The sequence below is a fragment of the Haliotis cracherodii genome, unplaced genomic scaffold (genome assembly GCF_022045235.1).
Source record: "Haliotis cracherodii isolate W230 unplaced genomic scaffold, xgHalCrac1.p SCAF_10, whole genome shotgun sequence".
Lineage (NCBI taxonomy): Eukaryota > Metazoa > Mollusca > Gastropoda > Lepetellida > Haliotidae > Haliotis > Haliotis cracherodii.
The window spans coordinates 33,629,864-33,649,371 of NW_027266265.1; the positions used below are offsets into that span (position 1 = coordinate 33,629,864).

At 40.5% G+C, this 19,508-nt stretch overlaps 2 protein-coding genes across 4 annotated transcripts; both read left to right on the plus strand.

Moving 5' to 3' along the window:
• The first annotated feature begins 866 nt into the window (after positions 1-866).
• On the plus strand, positions 867-4,374 carry LOC139449491 (E3 ubiquitin-protein ligase TRIM9-like). Its single transcript, XM_071230915.1, has 3 exons — positions 867-924; positions 2,119-2,317; positions 2,506-4,374. The coding sequence occupies exons 2-3, from the start codon at positions 2,254-2,256 to the stop codon at positions 4,119-4,121; spliced, it is 1,680 nt and encodes a 559-aa protein (XP_071087016.1). The 5' UTR covers positions 867-924; positions 2,119-2,253; the 3' UTR covers positions 4,122-4,374.
• Positions 4,375-11,690: 7,316 nt separating this feature from the next.
• On the plus strand, positions 11,691-19,297 carry LOC139449499 (uncharacterized). Of its 3 annotated transcripts, XR_011652183.1 has the most exons (4): positions 11,716-11,840; positions 12,955-13,245; positions 13,501-14,905; positions 19,086-19,297. XR_011652183.1 is itself a non-coding variant. In XM_071230933.1 (3 exons), the coding sequence occupies exons 2-3, from the start codon at positions 12,957-12,959 to the stop codon at positions 14,763-14,765; spliced, it is 1,554 nt and encodes a 517-aa protein (XP_071087034.1). In that variant the 5' UTR covers positions 11,691-11,757; positions 12,955-12,956; the 3' UTR covers positions 14,766-15,762. The 3 variants fall into 3 exon arrangements, 2 of the variants coding, with proteins under 2 accessions (XP_071087034.1, XP_071087027.1); XM_071230933.1 differs by lacking the exon at positions 19,086-19,297 and having other exon boundaries at positions 11,691-11,757; positions 13,501-15,762; XM_071230926.1 differs by lacking the exon at positions 19,086-19,297 and having other exon boundaries at positions 13,501-15,762.
• The last annotated feature ends 211 nt before the right edge of the window (positions 19,298-19,508 follow it).

Below are 19,508 nucleotides of genomic sequence, written 5' to 3' on the forward strand. Positions count from 1 at the left end.
TCCCGTATCGCGAGATGATGATCACTCCACCATTTACATCTGTTTGACAGAGAAACTCGAGTGAGTGAGTGAGTGAGTGAGTGAGTGAGTGAGTGAGTGAGTGAGTGAGTGGGTGAGTGGGTGAGTGAGTGAGTGAGTGAGTGAGTGAGTGAGTGAGTGAGTGAGTGGGTGAGTGGGTGAGTGAGTGAGTGAGTGAGTGAGTGAGTGAGTGAGTGAGTGAGTGAGTGGGTGAGTGAGTGGGTGAGTGAGTGGGTGAGTGGGTGAGTGAGTGAGTGAGTGAGTGAGTGAGTGAGTGAGTGAGTGGGTGAGTGAGTGGGTGAGTGAGTGAGTGAGTGAGTGGGTGAGTGAGTGAGTGAGTGAGTGAGTGAGTGAGTGAGTGGGTGAGTGGGTGAGTGGGTGAGTGAGTGAGTTATGGGTTTACAAAAAGGATATCACGGCTATATCATAGCAACAACAACAAAATCAAATAATAATCCATTTGTATGCAGATGGCCACCTCCAGACCCCCGCCCTCTGGATCATCCACAAAATCTACACCTTTCGTCTGTTTTACTTTAAAGGACCCCCATTTAAGTATCTACCATTTTTATATTATTGCTTTACTTTCTATCTGTGCTCACGTGACATCATGATCTGACAACTTTCACATTTGTTGTCTTATGTTTAGCTGTCGTTTAGATACATCTTAAACGCACATTGTAGATCAAAGGTTTACACTCCTACATTCAATATGAATAATCTACCGTAGGGTGACAACGCTATTGACAGGTCTTAACTGATAACGTCAGGTTACATGTGTCACGTGATCACATACCTCTTCCCCTTTAGAAACTCCGTGTTGCGTGATCATGATCAGTGTTGGGTGGCCTCAACCAGGAAGTGAGTCCCTGTATACCCCGTGTGCTCACTCATGTTGCAGTAAAGGTAAAACGCGAGATCACTGTCGAAAAATATCTTAAATATTTTTATTTCGCATTCAATCTACAATGAATCGTGTTGAGAATTTCATAGATTTGAAATATAGTCCACGTCAAGGCAAATTGCCCTTCATAAGCCGTGACTTGAATGTTGAAGTAAGTGTGACATGTGAAACATATTAAACTGCAGGGTAAGCATGCACTAATGATTGATGACGGCTAAACGGGAAACAAACAAGAAAGAATTATTCGATGGTGATTTGTTTGATACGGGTGTCACAGTTGTGTTTTCGACCTTAAGTTTGCAGTGTTTAGTCGTCTGTTTTCAGCCTATTAACATTCTGATAATCCATTGTTTTTCATATGTAAATTTTCTTTTGCCTGGCCGTTTATCAGGTCTTTTCAAAACATTTAAACAACATTGTTGTATGTTTGGCATTGTTGTGTACCCTAAAACCACTTGAACAGAGATACAATGTATGCAGTGGCCGTGCATGTAGTGTTATTACTGGGGTCGCGGACTTAGCAGATCAATATTAGAGTTATGTCCCTTTATTTGTTCCACATAACATCACATAGGACACAAGAACTCGTATATGTATTTAAATGTAAAATGCTCTACGTATAAGCATGTCTGAAAATGTTCTTTGAAAATATAATCAGGTGCTTTCTTTCAGTTGATATATTAAATCCAGCATTTCAGCGACACAATTATTTAGTACCAATGACAGCAAGAGGCAATGATATATTGCACAAAATACACTGACATATTGTAAATTCTTTTTTATGTATTCACAAGTATAACTTAACACACAGAAAGACAGATAGATAGACAGACAGACAGGCAGACGCTTTAAGCAGCATGCAAAATTAGATTGGGTTGTAAATACAGACGAGGAACGGTGTCACTCACTGAGGTAACGTCACACGTTGACAACATGATGTGATGTTCTTTTGGTATGATCACAGCAAGCATAAAACTTTAAACATGGTGGTTCCTGAGTATCAAAAGTCAGAATTAACAGATACTTAAGTAGAGCATAGAAAAGAGAATAAATAAGGGTTTATTTTCTCATCAACAAAGTTTAATGTGACAAACTCGTATTGAAACCAAAACTTAATCATATGATGTCTTTTCATTAGAAATTGCCACCGCTAAGAAGTTAACAGACAACCACCTGACCTGTGTTTTTGTCCGCAGAGATGTTCAATGATCCATCCTACCACATACATTCTGTAAGGCCTCTGAGGAGCAATTCAAACCAAGTCCGTCCCATGTCCCCCCTGTAGACAACTGACGAAAGTTACCATCCCTGACAGTCCAGTAGAGGAGTGGATGAGCCAGCTGAAACCACGCCGAGTAATACAGGGGCTGATGGACATTTTAGAGTCATCGCCAGGTAGGAAATAATGAAACGGTTTAATGTCCTGTCACTGATATAAAATGCAGTTTTCTATATAAGTGTTGGATTGAATAATCTTGCAACTATACATAGTACATATACAAAATGAATGTCTAATAGTAATAGTAAGTGAGTATGTTTTCTGGCAATTGCATTATTTGTAAGACTCCGTGCTTTATGTTCAGATCTTGAGGCTTGTAGCGTGTGCAAAGAAGATGGGGAGACAACTCCAGGAACAATGTACTGCACCATTTGTGACGATGTCTTCTGTGATGGATGTCTCAAGATGCACAAGAAGATGCCGCTGTTGCGTGATCATGAAGTGATCGATGTACGTACTCATAGTAAAAGGAAACCAAAGGCATCAAGCTTTATGTGCCGAATTCACAAAGACGAAAAAGTAAAACTGTTTTGTAAAGATTGCAGGATGGCAATTTGTACTGTATGCTGCAGTATCAAACATAGGAAGTGTGATGATGTTGAAACCATAGATGTCATGACGCCTCTTGTAAAGGAAACTCTGATCAATGAAACTAGGACGCAAAAGAATAAAATTAAATCTTACAATGATGTAATTTCATCAACAAACTCTGAAATTGAAAAGCTATCGAAGAATGCACAAGTGATGAAAGACCAAGTTCAGAAAGTATGCATGGCTGCTACAGATGTTCTTCTGAGAAAAGAAAAGAAACTGCTGGAGCGCATCGACAAACTAACAGAAAAACGTGTAGAAGAACTGAAAGCCTTCAGAAAGTCCCAGGAGATTGACCTCCAGCTGCATCAGCAGCGGCATGAGTTCACAAACAAAGCCGTAGAGGGAAACTGTGTAGAAGACATGTATGGTATGTATGGGTCTGTGGATGTATCCAGAATTGAAGACACAAGTGAGGACAAGACACCAATAACTTCCAGTATTATCTTCACACATGACACAGACAAGCTATTGAGATATGTAGCTGAGGTGCAGCTGGGGGAGGTCAAGGTTGTTCAGGGCCTGAGTGACCGGACGTCTTCTCCTGTTCTCCTGCAAACACTAGACTGTAGCAGACAGGGATACACAGACTGTGACTTGAGTGACGTTTCAGTGATGACTGTTGATGGTATCAAGGTAACAATGGTGTTAGACTATGATAGACTTAGTGTATTTTATACTTCAAACAAACTATCCTTTAAAAAATGTCTCCAGCTACCTTCTGCTCTAATTCAAATAGCTAAGCTGGATGGAGCTCAGGCAGCTGTTACTTTGCCAGACACACGACAAATAGCTTTCATCAAGTTTGACCCAGAACCTACATTACTGTCAACTGTGAAAACAAAGACGGAATATTATGGGTTAGCCTGTCTGAACTCTTCACAACTTCTGGCAGGTGGTATTGAGAGTCGTGCCTCTGTTGACATACTGGATAGGAAAGGGAATGTTCTGAAATCCATCAAAACAGGTGTTATAATGAACCCATTATATATTCATGTCATGAGGAATAACAATGTGGTAGTAAGTGAAGGAGAAGTAAAGTCATTGGTATCTGTGACAAGGGATGGCAAAACTGTTTTCACATACACTCCCACGGGAATAAGAGCTCTGACATGGCCTCGAGGTATCACAACAACCAAGAAAGGAGACATCCTGCTTGTAGACAATGGCTCCAACAAGGTGATTCAGCTGACAGAGTCGGGAAAGTTTGTCAGAGATATTCTCACAGCACGGGATGGTCTATTTTGTCCTGGTGGCATCTGTCTGGATGATGACGGCTTGCTGTATGTCAGCTGCTCTGAATCCGTGAAAGTATTTACCTTTGAATAAAGTATAAATATATAAAGCACTTTAGTATAATATTGATTAATGGAAGATGTAAATTACTGTAATGTATAACTTGCTTTTGAACCATACTGACCTATGAGCTCAAAGAAACCATTGGTAACAGTTTGTTAAATGAAAGGGATAGTTTAACAACGCATCCAGAGAGAACTCCACACAAGCAGTCATTGTCAGCCTTCATTCACCACCACATGGACGGTGACGTTGATGTGAAAATGCGTCACATACGTAAATGTAAATTGAGGACCGTCAGATAATATTCGTTGCTTTAAGACACAGATTCAGTTCATAATTAAATGAATGTTGAGTTTAGGACAATCGCTTGCAGGTGATTAAATGGTGAAAAGTTGGCAATCGTGTTTGCAAGCTACAGGATGAAAACGTCATCGGACAGTGATTAGCATCAAGATAACTGCAGATGACAAACATTTAATGTGCGGTCAGCAAGTGATTCCAGCTATATGATGGCTCTTGGTATAAAGATCATGTGTATGGATCCATGGAGTTTGGAACCATGAGAAGCGGTCCACCAAGTCACCGAGCCTGACCACCCGATCCAATATGTCACTTCTCACAACAATCATAGGTTGGTGGGGATGAATTCTTACCCCAAAATGCCTACGTTGAAGAACTTAGTGGGTACGGCTTCATGACTTTGTGCATTGGCGAATCGGGGTGATTCTCGATTTTACAAATTGCTGAGTCAAACCAACAGTGTAGCATAGACAGTGAAACCTGGTGGATTAGTATGGATGGCACCACCTACAGCCACAGGACAGACCTCATCCGTTGTGTGGCAAGGGGTTCTTTATCGTACCTGGGTACTGCCTTAGCCAACTAAAAGTTCGGATCTTAGCTTCATGGATCATATATATATATATATATATATATATATATATATATATATATATATATATATATATATATATATATAACCAGTCAGTGAGTAGGTATAGCCGGTTAATTGCCTAATACAATGGCTATATATCGCTTATAAATGTGGCATTATAATATAAACATCCACTCTAGATCGTCCACGATTTTCGGGCATGAAGTTGTAGTACCACTAACAGCATAAAGTCTTACTTAATTTCAGGATCCAAATTACAATCACAAATGGTGAAACTGTTATTTCTATGCTTAAAGCTATGTTAAATTAACCATATACCTTGGTCTGAATACAATCCTGGAACCTGTAAATCATATATTGAACTTTGAGTACTGTTTATCTCTGATTGGTTCACATTTTTATAATTAAACGTCGTGATGTTGTGAAAGTATTGTTGTGGGAAATTGTTGTAACCTCAGTCTTCTAAATAAATATTGGTTGTAAATTAATGTAACCAGAGAGTTCGAAAGCCTTATATAGGCTCCATGGTGAAACCTAATGCAACTCACTTAGTCGCGTAGCTGTATCCAGATCGTAATTACTATTCGGTACATGCGAAGTATACCATGTATATATTCACCATTTTGGAGGAAACGGGTGGCCCAGTTGTCAAAGGCGCCGTAATTCGCTGAATAGAGTTGCGTCCCTTGGGCACGCCTGAAACCTATGATCGTGGATTCGGATCTCGGTTTGTCTCGATTCTGTTTCTTGGTTTGTCAGCACCAGGTACCCGTGCTCGTTGTTTTCAACGAGTTAAACCCAACTCAATCACTCATTCATCACTTATGTTAATATTGTTATACAATTATGATATTATATCAAGACAATTGCGCATTCCAACAGTGTTACAAGTAAGATCAGTCGGACCTGCTCGACAAATCAGAGAGCACTTTGAACCCGCAGTTTCACGACGGCGACAAGGGACACTCTGAAGCCAAGCAAATAAGAAACGGACCATATGCAGTCGACACGTAAAACAATACAGACAAATACAGGTTTGGTTTTCCAAACTTTGCAGCACAAACATATTATGAAGTTATGGCACCACCTGTATATACATACACATTTATTCAGGTTCAGGGGGCACGGATGGCCCAGTCATCTAAGGCGCCGCGATTCGCTCTGCATAGTTGTGTCCCTTAGGGGCGCCAGAAACTCATGATTGTGGGTTCGAATCCCGGTTCGTCCCGATTATGTTTCTAGGTTTGTCAGCACCTTATTCCTGCTCGTGGGTTTCACTGAGACCTGCATCACTTCGGGCTTTCCTCCCACATTAAGCTGACACGCCGTGATATAACTGGAATTCTGTTAAAAACGGCGTTAAACCCAACTCACTCACTCACTATTCAGGTTCAAGTGACAGGAATCAGGCCTAGCTGCGAAATCGTAAACTAGGTATTCGATCGATAATGTCCGACATCACTACTGCCACTGCTTACATAGTGTATTGTCACAAATACATCGTATCGAAAAAGTAACGTTCTTATAAAGTATGATGCTAATTAGCACTGGATACTATAAGCTCAGCCGGAGCGAACACTGAAGAGGTGAAACTGGGTTTTACATCAGACCAGACCTTGTGTTATCCCCTGAATGCCGAGTGCCAGGTGATCGAACCACCCTACTCGGGCAGACGCTCTATCCTCTTGTCCACAGAGGCGGTTATTAGGACCCCACAAATTGTGAAATGAAGAAAGCGATCATGAGTCATATCTCATCAAACATGGTCAACATTGTACAATGTTATCTTCACTTAGAGCTACTGCTTGTCACACAAAAGACCGACTTCCATTCCCCAAATGTGTGCTTTCTGTTATTGACATAAACTAACAAGCGGTGAATAACGTGGATAATGATGACACACAATCAGATTCAATGCGTCAAGTGATCACACCCACTCCGACTCCCACACCCACACCCCTAAATAACTCCAAATAGCCTCATGTAGATCAGTTTAGTTTACAACTATCTATAATTTCAATATAGATACAGTTATGCTGGGTGAGAACACTGTTGGCAGAACCCAGCTGTTAACGTCAGATTTCATGCGTTACGTGATCACACAAACACACCCCAAACAACACCAAATAACCTCATATAGATAAGTTTAGTTGTACAACTTTGTATATATTCAATATAGATACAGTTATGCTGGGTGAGAACACTGTTGACGGATCCCAGCTGTTAACGTCAGATTTCATGCGTCAGGTGATCACACACCTCCTCCTCGCATAGCAACTTTGTATCACGTGATCATCAGTGACAGGTGACCACAACCAGGAGTTCACTGTCTACCCAAGGGGTCACTGGCGGAAATAATCATCATTTGTGACAATGTCATCTACAGTTGAAGCACGTATTTAGTTATTCTTTAAAAGGCGATGTTCCTTAATTAAAGATCAGTGTTTATTTGTCAGTTATGTATTTAGTTCAACATAGGTTAAACATATACAGAGGTATGGTCACAAGTCCTGTCTAAACTGTGTGATGTAAAGTTTGTAGTCTATGTATTTCAGCAGGAAACGAGTATTTTGCATGTGTTATATAATGGAGCATTGCAAATAGAATTTGAATTTGACATGATTTATTGTACTGAGTAATGTGTAGTTGTGGGAAGTGTATTGTTTACAGTGCTGCAAACATTGGCATAGTGTTATCAGAGTTATGTCCCTTTATCGGTATTTCACCATGTCATATTGCATAACTCCAAGCAGTTACACTGCTGTTTAAAATGAAAATATTGTATATTGGTTTGTTTGTTGTCGTTGTTGTTTAACGTGGCGCCCAGCAATATTACGTCGGTTTATAAATAATCGCGTCTGGACCAGACAATACAGCGATTGACATCATGAGCATCGATCTACGTAATTGGGATACGATGGCATCTAATTACTCGCCTCTTTCAAACAGCCTGCTGCTGGGGACCTATTTTAACTCAGAATGTCCGCGGTTTAAGTGATGATTGTGAGATTAACATTCAAATGGTGATTTATCATCCAAAAATGGCTCTCACAGGAGATATCGTTTGGATGAGATCAAGCGATATCTACACTGTAGATATCGCTGCAATTTAATTGCATCATAATGCTTTGCAGACCATTGTAACTTCATTGGTTTCCATGACATCACACTCAAATGACACCCTAATCTCTCTGCCACTCTAACTGGTTAGCTGTACCGTTTAACCAAACACACTAAATATAACTGTTGACAGACTTGAAAAGAAAAGAGGAAAGGATTGTTTGGTTTCTATGCATTGCATTCATAAGTTCAGTTTAACGGACACGACAGTATCAGTTTCCAGCTTCACTCGCAGTCAGATATATCAACACCTACCGTCGGTTTCATTTTAAAGGGCCCCCGTTACAGTTTGTCCATTACTTTACTCTCACGATCAGAATGACGTCAGGGCGTAAGGGCATGGCCCTGCTTCGGCTTGTACGTCGTCAACCATTTGCAACATCTCAATAGACGGATGTCAACGAGAACCTCGAGGAATCGACTTAAATCGGTGGGAATGAAGTCCAGAAGGTTATCAAGCGTCCCTATCTTTCCTGTCTTCATCAGAGAATTCGTTAAGCATGGAGTTTGGCCCAGAGAGCTTGGAATCTGAGGACTCCATTGTCCAAGAGGTCACATTGCAACCACCCGATACTCATTTGCAACCGGGGACTTATTGTTGATCTGTCTCGGAATGACCACTGGATATGGTAGACCAAAATAGTATAGTGATCGTTGAAAACATTTAAGATAACAGCAGGCATAAAAATTAAGCCATGGAATATCATAACTTTTGACGTCACAGTTAACTTTAAAACAGCATCCCGCAAGGCGTTTGGCCCGGAGAGCTTGGAATCTGAGGAATCTGAGGACTCCATTGGTCAGATGAGAGCAGATTCCTACTCCATGTCACGGATGGCCTTTAGATAGTTTTGAGGCATAAAAATAGGGCCTTCACTTCCAGGAACATAAGACCTACGACTCCGTATGGTCGAGGTTGGGGAATAATTTGGGGTTGCCCGTCACACGATTGAGAGCTTGATCTTGTCACCATCCAAGGAAACCTCAATGGAGATCGGTAATTCGTCACGTCATGCAACCAGTTGTTGTGCCGCTTTTCGACAACCACCTACTCGACACCCGACCTGTGTACATGGATGACAATGCTTGGCCACATCGTTCCCGAGCAGTAACAGCTTCTCTCCAGAATGACGCTGTGGAGACACTGCCGTGGCCTACCATAAGTCCCGACCTGAACCCAATGGAGCATATTTGGGACATCTTGGGGCGTCGGGTACATGCTCTAGACTCACTGTTACAGACTCTGGTCCAATTGGAGGCATCTCTTCATCGGGAATTGCTGCAATGGTCCATTCAACAGATCAGACGACTTACTGGAGTGATAAGACGAAGACTGGAAGCTGTCATGACGATTTTTGTCATGAATGTCATCTATTGAAATAAAATGATTTTACACCAATCATGATGTGGAATTGTTTCTGACTCTGCACCCCCAATTTTATTGTGGCTACTGTTTTTGCACAATTACAGTGCTTCTGAGTCTCTGAAAGATTCATGAATAAAATCTTACAAGAGGCGTCATGGCAATTATGGATTCAACATCATCACACTTCCTGTGTTTGATACTGCAGCATACAGTACAAATTGCCACCCTGCAATCTTGACAAAACAGTTTTATCTTCTCATCCTTGTGAATTCTGCGCATAAAGCTTGGTACCTTTGGTTTCCTGTTACTATGGATACGTAAGTCAATTACTTTATGGTCACGTAACAGCGGCATCTTCTGGTGCGTCTTGAGACATCCATTACAGAAAACATCGTCTGGGATGCTGCACATCGTCTGGAGGTTTTTACAGAAAACATCGTCTGGAGGTGTCCATAGAAATCTATGAATTTACTTCAGTATCTGTTCGGCACATCTTTAGAACCACCTTTGAAAGACCAACTGATCAAAGATCACAGAAACCTTATCGACTCAGGTTTATTGACAACTTCGGACATCTCTCCGTCCGATCGGGTCGGACAGTTAGACATACTGTACTTGAGGTAAATGTAATACGACATCCGTCGTAAATTCATAGATTGCTGTCTCACTATTCTCAGTATCTCTTTGGTGCATTTGTTCATTTGGGTCACGAAGCAAGGATATTCGACCACAGGAATGCAGTTAAGTATTCTGACGTTAGCCATCCTGTACTTGCAGTGAATGTAATACGACAGATCACTGTAAATTCATAGATTGCAAGGATATTCAATCACAGTTAAGCACTCTGGCGTTTTCGAATGTATGCAAAAGACGTTGAGTTCAAGATTAAAGTGTCTAAATGAACGGAAACAACGCTTCTGCATTTATACATGTTAGGAATTTTCAGGATTTCCACAGAAATATTATAGCTGTCTCAGCGTTTACATCATTTTAAAAACTCAAACTCATTAAAAAATGTATGGGCGTCAAGACATATCAGATATATCATATGTGCTTATTTGCTTTGTATTTTTCTTCAGCAAACCATGCTTGCCGTGAAAGGTGACTATGCTTGTCGTAAGAGTCGACTAAAGAACGCGGGTAGTCGGGCTCGCTGACTTGGTTGATGCATGTCATCGTATCCCAATTACGTGGATCGATTCTCATGATGGAATATTGCTGGTGCGGCAAACAAATAAATAAACAAACATCAACAGTTGAAAGACATTATTCACATCCAAAGTAAAAGAATGTCATCCCCATTGCGTCGATCGATGTTCATGATATAAATCACCATGTCCTTTCACCTTCAAATGTCACATTTATACTTACACAGTGGGTCTTCCGGTACGTGTTTGTTTGTGTGTGAATGTGTGTGTGTAAGTGTGTGTAAGTGTCAGTGTCTGTCTGTGTGATAGTGCCTATGTGTCTGTATGTGTGTCTGTGTATGCGTGAGTATCTGTGTCAATGTGTGTGTGTCTGTATGTATGCCTGTGTATTTGTGTGTGTTTAACGCAGCACTTAGCAACATTTCAGCTCCATGACGGCTTTGCAGGTAAGGGCCCATGTTTGTCGTTAGAGGCGTCTTGGTAGATCGGGTGGTCGCACTCAGTGATTTGGTGGGTAGCGCGTTACCGTACCCCGTCGGCGTGGAAGGTTGTTCACAATATCAATCACTGGGTAGTTTATACCAGTCCAGATTAAAAACAGGCCACCGTCATACAGCTGTAATATTGCTGACGAACAAACAAACAAACAGTACACTCAGATATCAGTGTACGAATAAAAAAGTATATATTTACTTTAACGTACACAGGTTGAAATTACAGATTTATAGTCATAAAGTGTCCATTATGAAGTTAGTGGGAAACGTAAATAATATGTAAGAAAATTGCACGTAGCTGATTAAATTTGAATTATACATAATATATTGTATTGTCTTGTGTGTATTTCATACATGGTATGTGAGCATTAACCACAGTGGACTTCACTGATTAGGTGTAGAGAAGCATTGTACGTGCCATTCCAATTATACTTCTTCAAACTAAACTCTCTCAATATGATATAACAGCTGACAGCTCACAGCTGCTCTGAGAAAGTATGTCACAGTGATGGAGTATCGCGTGTCACGTGATCGCATACATTAACGCCGAGCAGGTATAACCACGTGATCATCAGTGAAGCGTCAGCCAGGAAGTGCGACGTTGTTTACCTCGAGTGCCCGCTATGTTGCAGTACCTGTAAAGGTAAAACACTTGGTCACTGTTGATCTATAACACACGACTCGTCTTAAAAGCACTCACAGATTTGAAGTATAGTCGACATCAAGGTAAATTGCAATTCGATAACAAAAGAAAGCTTGAAAATTCAGTCTCAAATGTCTTGACTTGAAGGTTGAAACAAATGTGACATGTGACTTCTAAGACAATGCAATCATTATGTTGTATATATCACGTATTTGTGACACCAAACAGTCATATCTGAACAGAGTTATGAAGTGGTGGTAGTGTTTATACTTATTTATCTGTTATCCGTGAAGATCCGGGTTAGAAAATGTCTTCAGCAACTCATGCATGTCGAATATACTTGTCGCAAGAGGCGACAAACGGGATAGGGTTGTCAGGATCGCTGACTTGGGTGATGCATGTCATCGTATCACTATTGCGTAGATCGATGCTCATGATGTCAATCACTGGATTGTCCAGTCCAGACTCGATTATTTAGTGTGTTCAATGTATGTGTGTGTGTGTGTGTGTGTGTGTGTGTGTGTGTTGCACATAGGACACATGAAATGCAACATGATTTATCTGTTTGTATGACTGGACATGTTTTACAGAAATATTATCAAGTGCTATATTTCTTTTACAATGACAAACAATGATCATATATTCAATCCAACATTTGAACTACCAGTAAGTTAGTACAAATGACACCAAGACACAATGAACTGCTGCACAAGATGAATTATAATGATATAATTTAACTGACAACAAGAATTTAATACAGTGTGACATTTACACTTTATGTATGCAATGTATGCATGTATGTATGTATGTGTTTGTTTGTGTGTGTGTGTGTATTTGTGTGTGTTTGTGTGTGTGTGTGTTATGCTTTTCAAATATGCAAAATAGATGCTTGTGTCCAGTAAACTCAATGGAGTCACAGCCAAACAGTTGTTTATAGCATGAATAAAACCCATGTCGCTAGTGAACGATGCCACACTCTCAATGAAGGTGACACATTGCAGCCCCCTCATTTAAATCATCTTGTGACAAGCATCGGATATTGGGGACCTGTCCTTGATCTGCCTCGGAATACCCTCAAACACCGGTGTCATTACTGATTGTTAGTGATACATTCATAGAATGTATCACCGCTATTTTGCCTTTTATGTCCAATGGAATCTGGTTCGTCTTAACGCTTTATATTAATGTTTCCATTAGATATGGCCGTCGCTAAAAGGATAACAGACAACCATCTGACCTGTGTCATCTGTAGAGAGGTGTTCACAGACCCTGCCACACTTCAGTGCAATCACACATTCTGTAAGTCGTGTCTGCTGAAATACACCAAAACACAGCCAGGAGCAATACAGGCCAGATCCATTCCATGTCCCTCTTGCAGACAACTGACGAGGGTGGCCACTCCTGACAGATCAGTAGATGACTGGGTCAATTGTCTGAAACCAAGCCACGTCATACAGGGCCTGATAGACGATTTGGTGGGATCGCAAGGTATTTAATTATTATACGCTTTTAAGAAACGTTTTAAAGGGCAGATTGCCCTGGTGTCATCACTGGTTCTCAGTGATCCGTTCATGTGTTGTTCACTGTTTATTTTTTGAGACCAATAGAATAGGCTTCGGCGAAAAATCGAGACATTTTATAATTATTATGTTCTGTCTCTTGAGTCTGGTGCTTACAAACTATATATTTATGTGGACGTGTTTGAATTGAATAAATAATCAGTAAATCGTGTTTTATGTTCAGATCTTGATGTCTGTGGTGTGTGCAAACGAGATGGGGACACAACTCCAGCCACCATGTTGTGCACAATTTGTGACGATGTTTTCTGTGATGGGTGTGTCATGAAGCACAATAGGGTGCCAAGGTTACGTGACCATAAAGTGATTGACTTACGGAATAGGAAACCAAAGGTTCCAAGCTCTATGTGCAGAATTCACAAGGACGAGAAGATAAAACTGTTTTGCAAAGATTGCTGGATGGCAATTTGTACTGTATGCTGCAGCATCAACCACAGAAAGTGTTATGATGTTGAAACCATTGATGTCATGACGCCTCTTGTAAAAGAAACTCGGATCAATCAAACAAGGAACCAATTGAGGGAGAGTAAAACTTACACCGAAAAGATGTCATCAATACGATCGGATTTTGAAAGCATTTTGACCATCGAACTCCCCAAGCTGAGGAGATCTTTGGATGAGCTGAAGATCGGAATTGCTCGGCGTCCCCTGCAAACAATTGACTGCAGCAGGCAGGGACACACGTACGGTGCATTGAATGATGTTGCAGTTTTGACTGTTCATGGTATCAAGGTAACTGTTGTGACAGATAATTCAATCAGTAGACTTCATGCATGTTATACTTCAAACAAAACATTCTTCCAGAAATGTCTCGATCTTCCCACTGGTCCAAGTCGAGTAGCTAAGGTGGGTGGAGCTTTGGCGGCTGTTACTCTGCCAGCCTCACGACAAATAGCTTTCATCAACTTTGATCCTGAGCCTTCATTACTCTCAACTGTGAAGACAAAGAAGATGTATTATGGGTTAGCCTGTCTGAACTCTTCACAACTGGTAGCAGGTGGTAACGACAGTCGTGCTTCTGTTGACGTGCTGGATATGAAAGGGAATGTTCTTAAATCTATCAACACAGGTGTGATAAAGAACCCCTTCTATATTCACGTTACGAGGAATAACAACTTGTTAGTTAGTGAATGGACAGTAAAATCCCTGGTATCTGTGACCAGTGAAGGCAAAATTGTTTTCACCTACACTCCCACAGGAAACAAAGCTCTGAAATATCCCGGAGGTATCACATCAACCAGCACAGGCGACATCCTGCTTGTAGACAGTGGCTCCAACAGGGTGATTCAGCTGACAGAGTCGGGGCAGTTTGTCAGAGATGTTTTCAAACCACTGTATTGCCCTGAGTATCCTGTTGGCATCTATCTGGATGATGATGGTCTGCTGTATGTTTCCAGCTATACGTACGTGAAAGTTTTCAGATTTGAATAGTATGTGAATAAACACACGGATAATGTTTAACATTGATTAATGGAACATGGAAATTAATGTACTGCACCATACCGACTGTATACAAGACTTCGTCAGGCAGTTATGACAAACGGCCACGGGAAACAACTGGTGGTACAGAAGTGTGTAAAATGACGCACCCTTTGCAAATTGTAATCAAGCAGTTGATCTTTGGAACAGATTTAATTCATCAATGCTTGATATCTTGCTTTTAACGAACATTACAGAAAGCTCGTCTACTCTCTTCGGCCAGAATGATCAACTGTTTGAGATTGAAGACACAGAGAAAGTTATGATAGAATTTATTGACACAAAACTATCTAAACAGTGGGAATGTGCAATGTATTTTATATATGTGTGTGTGTGTGTGTGTGTGTGTGTGTGTGTGTGTGTGTGTGTGTGTGTGTCACATAGGACACATGAAATGCAACATGATTTATCTGTTTGTATGACTGGACATGTTTTACAGAAATATTATCAAGTGCTATCTTTTTTTACAATGACAAACAATGATCATATATTGAATCCAACATTTGAACTACCAGTAAGTTAGTACAAATGACACCAGGACACAATGAACTGCTGCACAAGATGAATTATCCTGATATAATTTAACTGACAAGATAGAATATTGAAACAGTGGGAACTTTACATTTTATGCATGCAATGTATTCAATGTATGTATGTATGTATGTATGTATGTATGTATGTATGTGTGTGTGACTCATAGGACACATGAAATTCAACATGACTTACCTGTTTGTATGACTGGACATGTTTTACAAAAATGTTATCAAGTACTATCTTTCTTTTACGATGAGAAACAATGATCATATATTCAATCCAACATTTGAACTACCAATAAGTTAGTACAAATGACACCAGGACACAATGAACTGCTGCACAAGATGAATTATCCTGATATAATTTAACTGACAAGATAGAATATTGAAACAGTGGGAACTTTACATTTTATGCATGCAATGTATTCAATGTATGTATGTATGTATGTATGTATGTATGTATGTATGTATGTATGTATGTATGTGTGTGTGACTCATAGGACACATGAAATTCAACATGACTTACCTGTTTGTATGACTGGACATGTTTTACAAAAATGTTATCAAGTACTATCTTTCTTTTACGATGAGAAACAATGATCATATATTCAATCCAACATTTGAACTACCAATAAGTTAGTACAAATGACTCCAAGACACAATGAACTGCTGCACAAGATGAATTGTCCTGATATAATTTAACTGACAAGAATATAATACTTTGGGACATTTACACTTTATGTATGCAATGCATTGTATGTATGTATGTATGTATGTATGTATGTATGTATGTATGTATGCATGTATGTATGTACGTATGGAAGATATGTTCCATATGGTATGTTTGTTAATTTATTTTTTAAATTGTTATCAACAATACTCCAACTAAACTAGCGTCCAAAAGAAACTGTACTATATTTTTAAATCACTAGCATCCGATATTGGCATGCCAGTTGCTAACTACCTATATGACACTATATAGTGTCACAGATCGTGGTATTTAAAGCAAACACGTTGCTCAAAGTGAAGCAATTTTTTCCCTCAACATTCTCAACATATTTATATCAAAAATATTTCGTCTGTCTTCGGCCCAACTTGGCCCGGGCTGTCAAAATCAACCTTAACGTCACAAATGTATCATAAAATGTATTTACATCTATAGAATCGCATTATATCTACCTATGTCTACCTTTGTTGTTTTGAGTCCATCTCACTCTTGAAAATATCACAAAAGTCCTTGTATGGCATGTCTATATCGTTCGGTGATTTTTCACTTGATTCAATATTGGTGATAAGATCTTGAAGTTTATTTAACATGTCATTTCCGATCATAAAAGTTGAGGGAATCTTATCAACAGAGAATCTGACATACTCTAAAGGATGTCGCCTTTATCTCCATATATCTTTTTATTACGTGCGGTAACCTTGGCATCCCTTGGGAACATTGATTATTTGCTCTCCCAATTTGTTGATGATACTACATGCGTCTTAGGTAGTACAGAAAATGTTTGGTTGCTATTATGAAGGTACTCACACTTTATGTCCCATTCACAGGTTTAAAAGGGGGCAGGGCACGGCACGGGTGGCCCAGTCGTCTAAGGCGCCGCGATTCGCTGTGCAGAGTTGTGTCCCTTGGGCACGCCAGAAACCTATGATTGTGGGTTCGAACCGGGTTCGCCCAGATTATGTTTCTAGGTTTGTCAGCACCATACCCGTGCTCGTGGGTTTTACCGCAGTGGTAAACGTCTGAGACCTGCATCACTTCGGGCTTTCCTCCCACATTAAGCTGACACGCCGTGATATAACTGTAATACTGTAACACACACACACACACACACACACACACACACACACACAGAGATTAATAAGGATGGGCTCGAGAAAGGGATCGAAAATAAAACTTTGCCCACTATTGAATCTTAACTGGAATCAAGCGTCTTTCGAACTACTTTGCATAAAACTCGAGGAGAAATTATTGAACTAAACGTTTATGAAGTGACGCAGTTCGAAAATTGGTTAAAAGTAAAGCAAACTAGTGTCGATTACTCGAGACAATATTGATACCAAGATGTAAGCAGTGTCATCTACGAAGATGGTGACCCGTGAAGATCCGGGCTAGAATAGGTCTTCAGCAACCCATGCTTCCCGTAAAAGCCGACAATGCCTGTCGTAAGAGGCGACTAACGGGATCGGGTGGTCAGGCTCGCTGACTTGGTTGATGCATTTCATCGGTCCCAATTGCGTGGATCGATTGTCATGATGTAAATCACTGGATTGTCTGGTCCAGACTCGATTATTTACAGACCGCCGTCATATAGCTGGAATATTGCTGAGTATGTCGTTAAACAACAAACCAACCAACTACGAAGATGATGCTTTCATCTACGTAGATCATATTTTACAGCCTGTGGCTATTTTTTGGGGGAGATATTCGAGGACAAGAGGAGAAATATTTTCTCTAAATCGATTCGTTTTAGTAACATGGAACTTTCACCACATAATAGCTTCTCTATTGATGGCAATGCCCACATATACTGACCACACAAGTTAGAGATAATTAATATTTTTGGGGATATTATATTAAAATTGTGTGTTTTGTCTTCACTATAAAAGGGGCGGTCGGGTAGCCTAGTGGTTAAAGCGTCCGCTCCTCACGCCGAAGACCCGGGTTCGAATCCCGACATGGGTACAATGTGTGAAGCCCATTTCTGGTGTCCCCCGCCGTGAAATTGCTGTAATATTGCTTAAAGCGGCGTAAAACCATACTCACTTCACTATAAAAAAAAATGTCCCTAAAACTATTCATGATATCTAAGCATTTTTTCTTCAGTATATAATAACGCTGTTCTGATTGGTTGGTTCGTTGTTCAACGCCGCACTCAGCAATATTCCAGCTCGATGACGACGGTTTGTAAGTCATCGAGTCTGGACCAGACATTCTAGTGATTGACATCATGAGCATCGATCCACGCAATTGGTTGGTTGGTTGGTTTGATGTTTAACGCCGCACTCAGCAATATTACAGCTATATGAAGGCGGTCTGTAAATAATCGAGTCTGGACCAGACAATCCAGTGATTGATATCATGAGCATCGATCCACGCAATTGGGATCGATGACATGCATCAACCAAGTCAGCGAGCCTGACCACCCGATATCGTTAGTCACCTCTTACGACAAGCATAGTCACCTTTTACGGCATGCATGGGTTGCTGAAGACCTATTCTACCCCGGAATCTTCACGGGTCCCACGCAATTGGGATACGATGACATGCATTAACCAAGTCAGCGAGCCTGACCACCCGATATCGTTAGTCGCCTCTTACGACAAGCATGGGTTCCTGAAGACCTATTCCACTCCGAATCTTCCCGAAGACATGTCGATTCACAATACCACCTGACAAATACATGTACATGTACCCTGTTTGCCCTTATAAGCAGCCCGCTCAAAATACGCCCCATGACTTTACTTCTGATTCACACATTATACACACACAATCGCACGGAAGGATTTTTGTTAAATTATTCAGTTTTCGTTGGTAACCACGGAAAAAGCAAAAAGACAGGTTGATTATAAAATATGAAATTGATCAATAAACTCAGTTCTATCATGAGACGAATATCCCAAAATGCCGGCTTCCAAAACAGGGAACACACTAACCATTATTCAGCAAGAAATTTCCTTGTCCAAAATCTGTCTGATGAAAATATTCCTCCCACGCATATTTTGCAAATTTCAGGTCATCGTAACATGCAGAGTATCAACAACTACAGTCACATTTCATCCCGACATCGAAACATCACTAGCATCCTTAGCGGCGGTGTCGGGCTGCGGGAACACAAGCAGGCTTTGGCGACGGAGAGTAGTCTCCCTTTGACAGTGAACATAACCTCCGCAATGTCACATTCAAGCACCGGGGTTATTACACTCAATGAAAAACTCTCCTCAATATTTTCGGCTCGAAACTAGGAGGGGGCACATTTATCATTAACTTTTACACAAGTGCAGATCCCCCATGTGCAAAGAAATCCAAACAATCCTCCTCCTCCGACGACGACTCAAATCGAATGAGCGGCACCAGCACATGTCCTGAACGATACTAATGGCGTCACACTTTTAAATTTGTTTCACTTGTTTCATTTGATTCATCTACATCTGCGTT

Bases quoted from the DNA above. Each gene is read 5' to 3' on its own strand.
- LOC139449491 (XM_071230915.1), top strand. From the start codon at position 2,254: ATGAGCCAGCTGAAACCACGCCGAGTAATACAGGGGCTGATGGACATT. The intron at 2,318-2,505 runs GTAGGAAATAAT...CTTTATGTTCAG, and splicing joins CATTTTAGAGTCATCGCCAG to ATCTTGAGGCTTGTAGCGTG.
- LOC139449499 (XM_071230933.1), top strand. From the start codon at position 12,957: ATGGCCGTCGCTAAAAGGATAACAGACAACCATCTGACCTGTGTCATC. The intron at 13,246-13,500 runs GTATTTAATTAT...TTTTATGTTCAG, and splicing joins CGATTTGGTGGGATCGCAAG to ATCTTGATGTCTGTGGTGTG.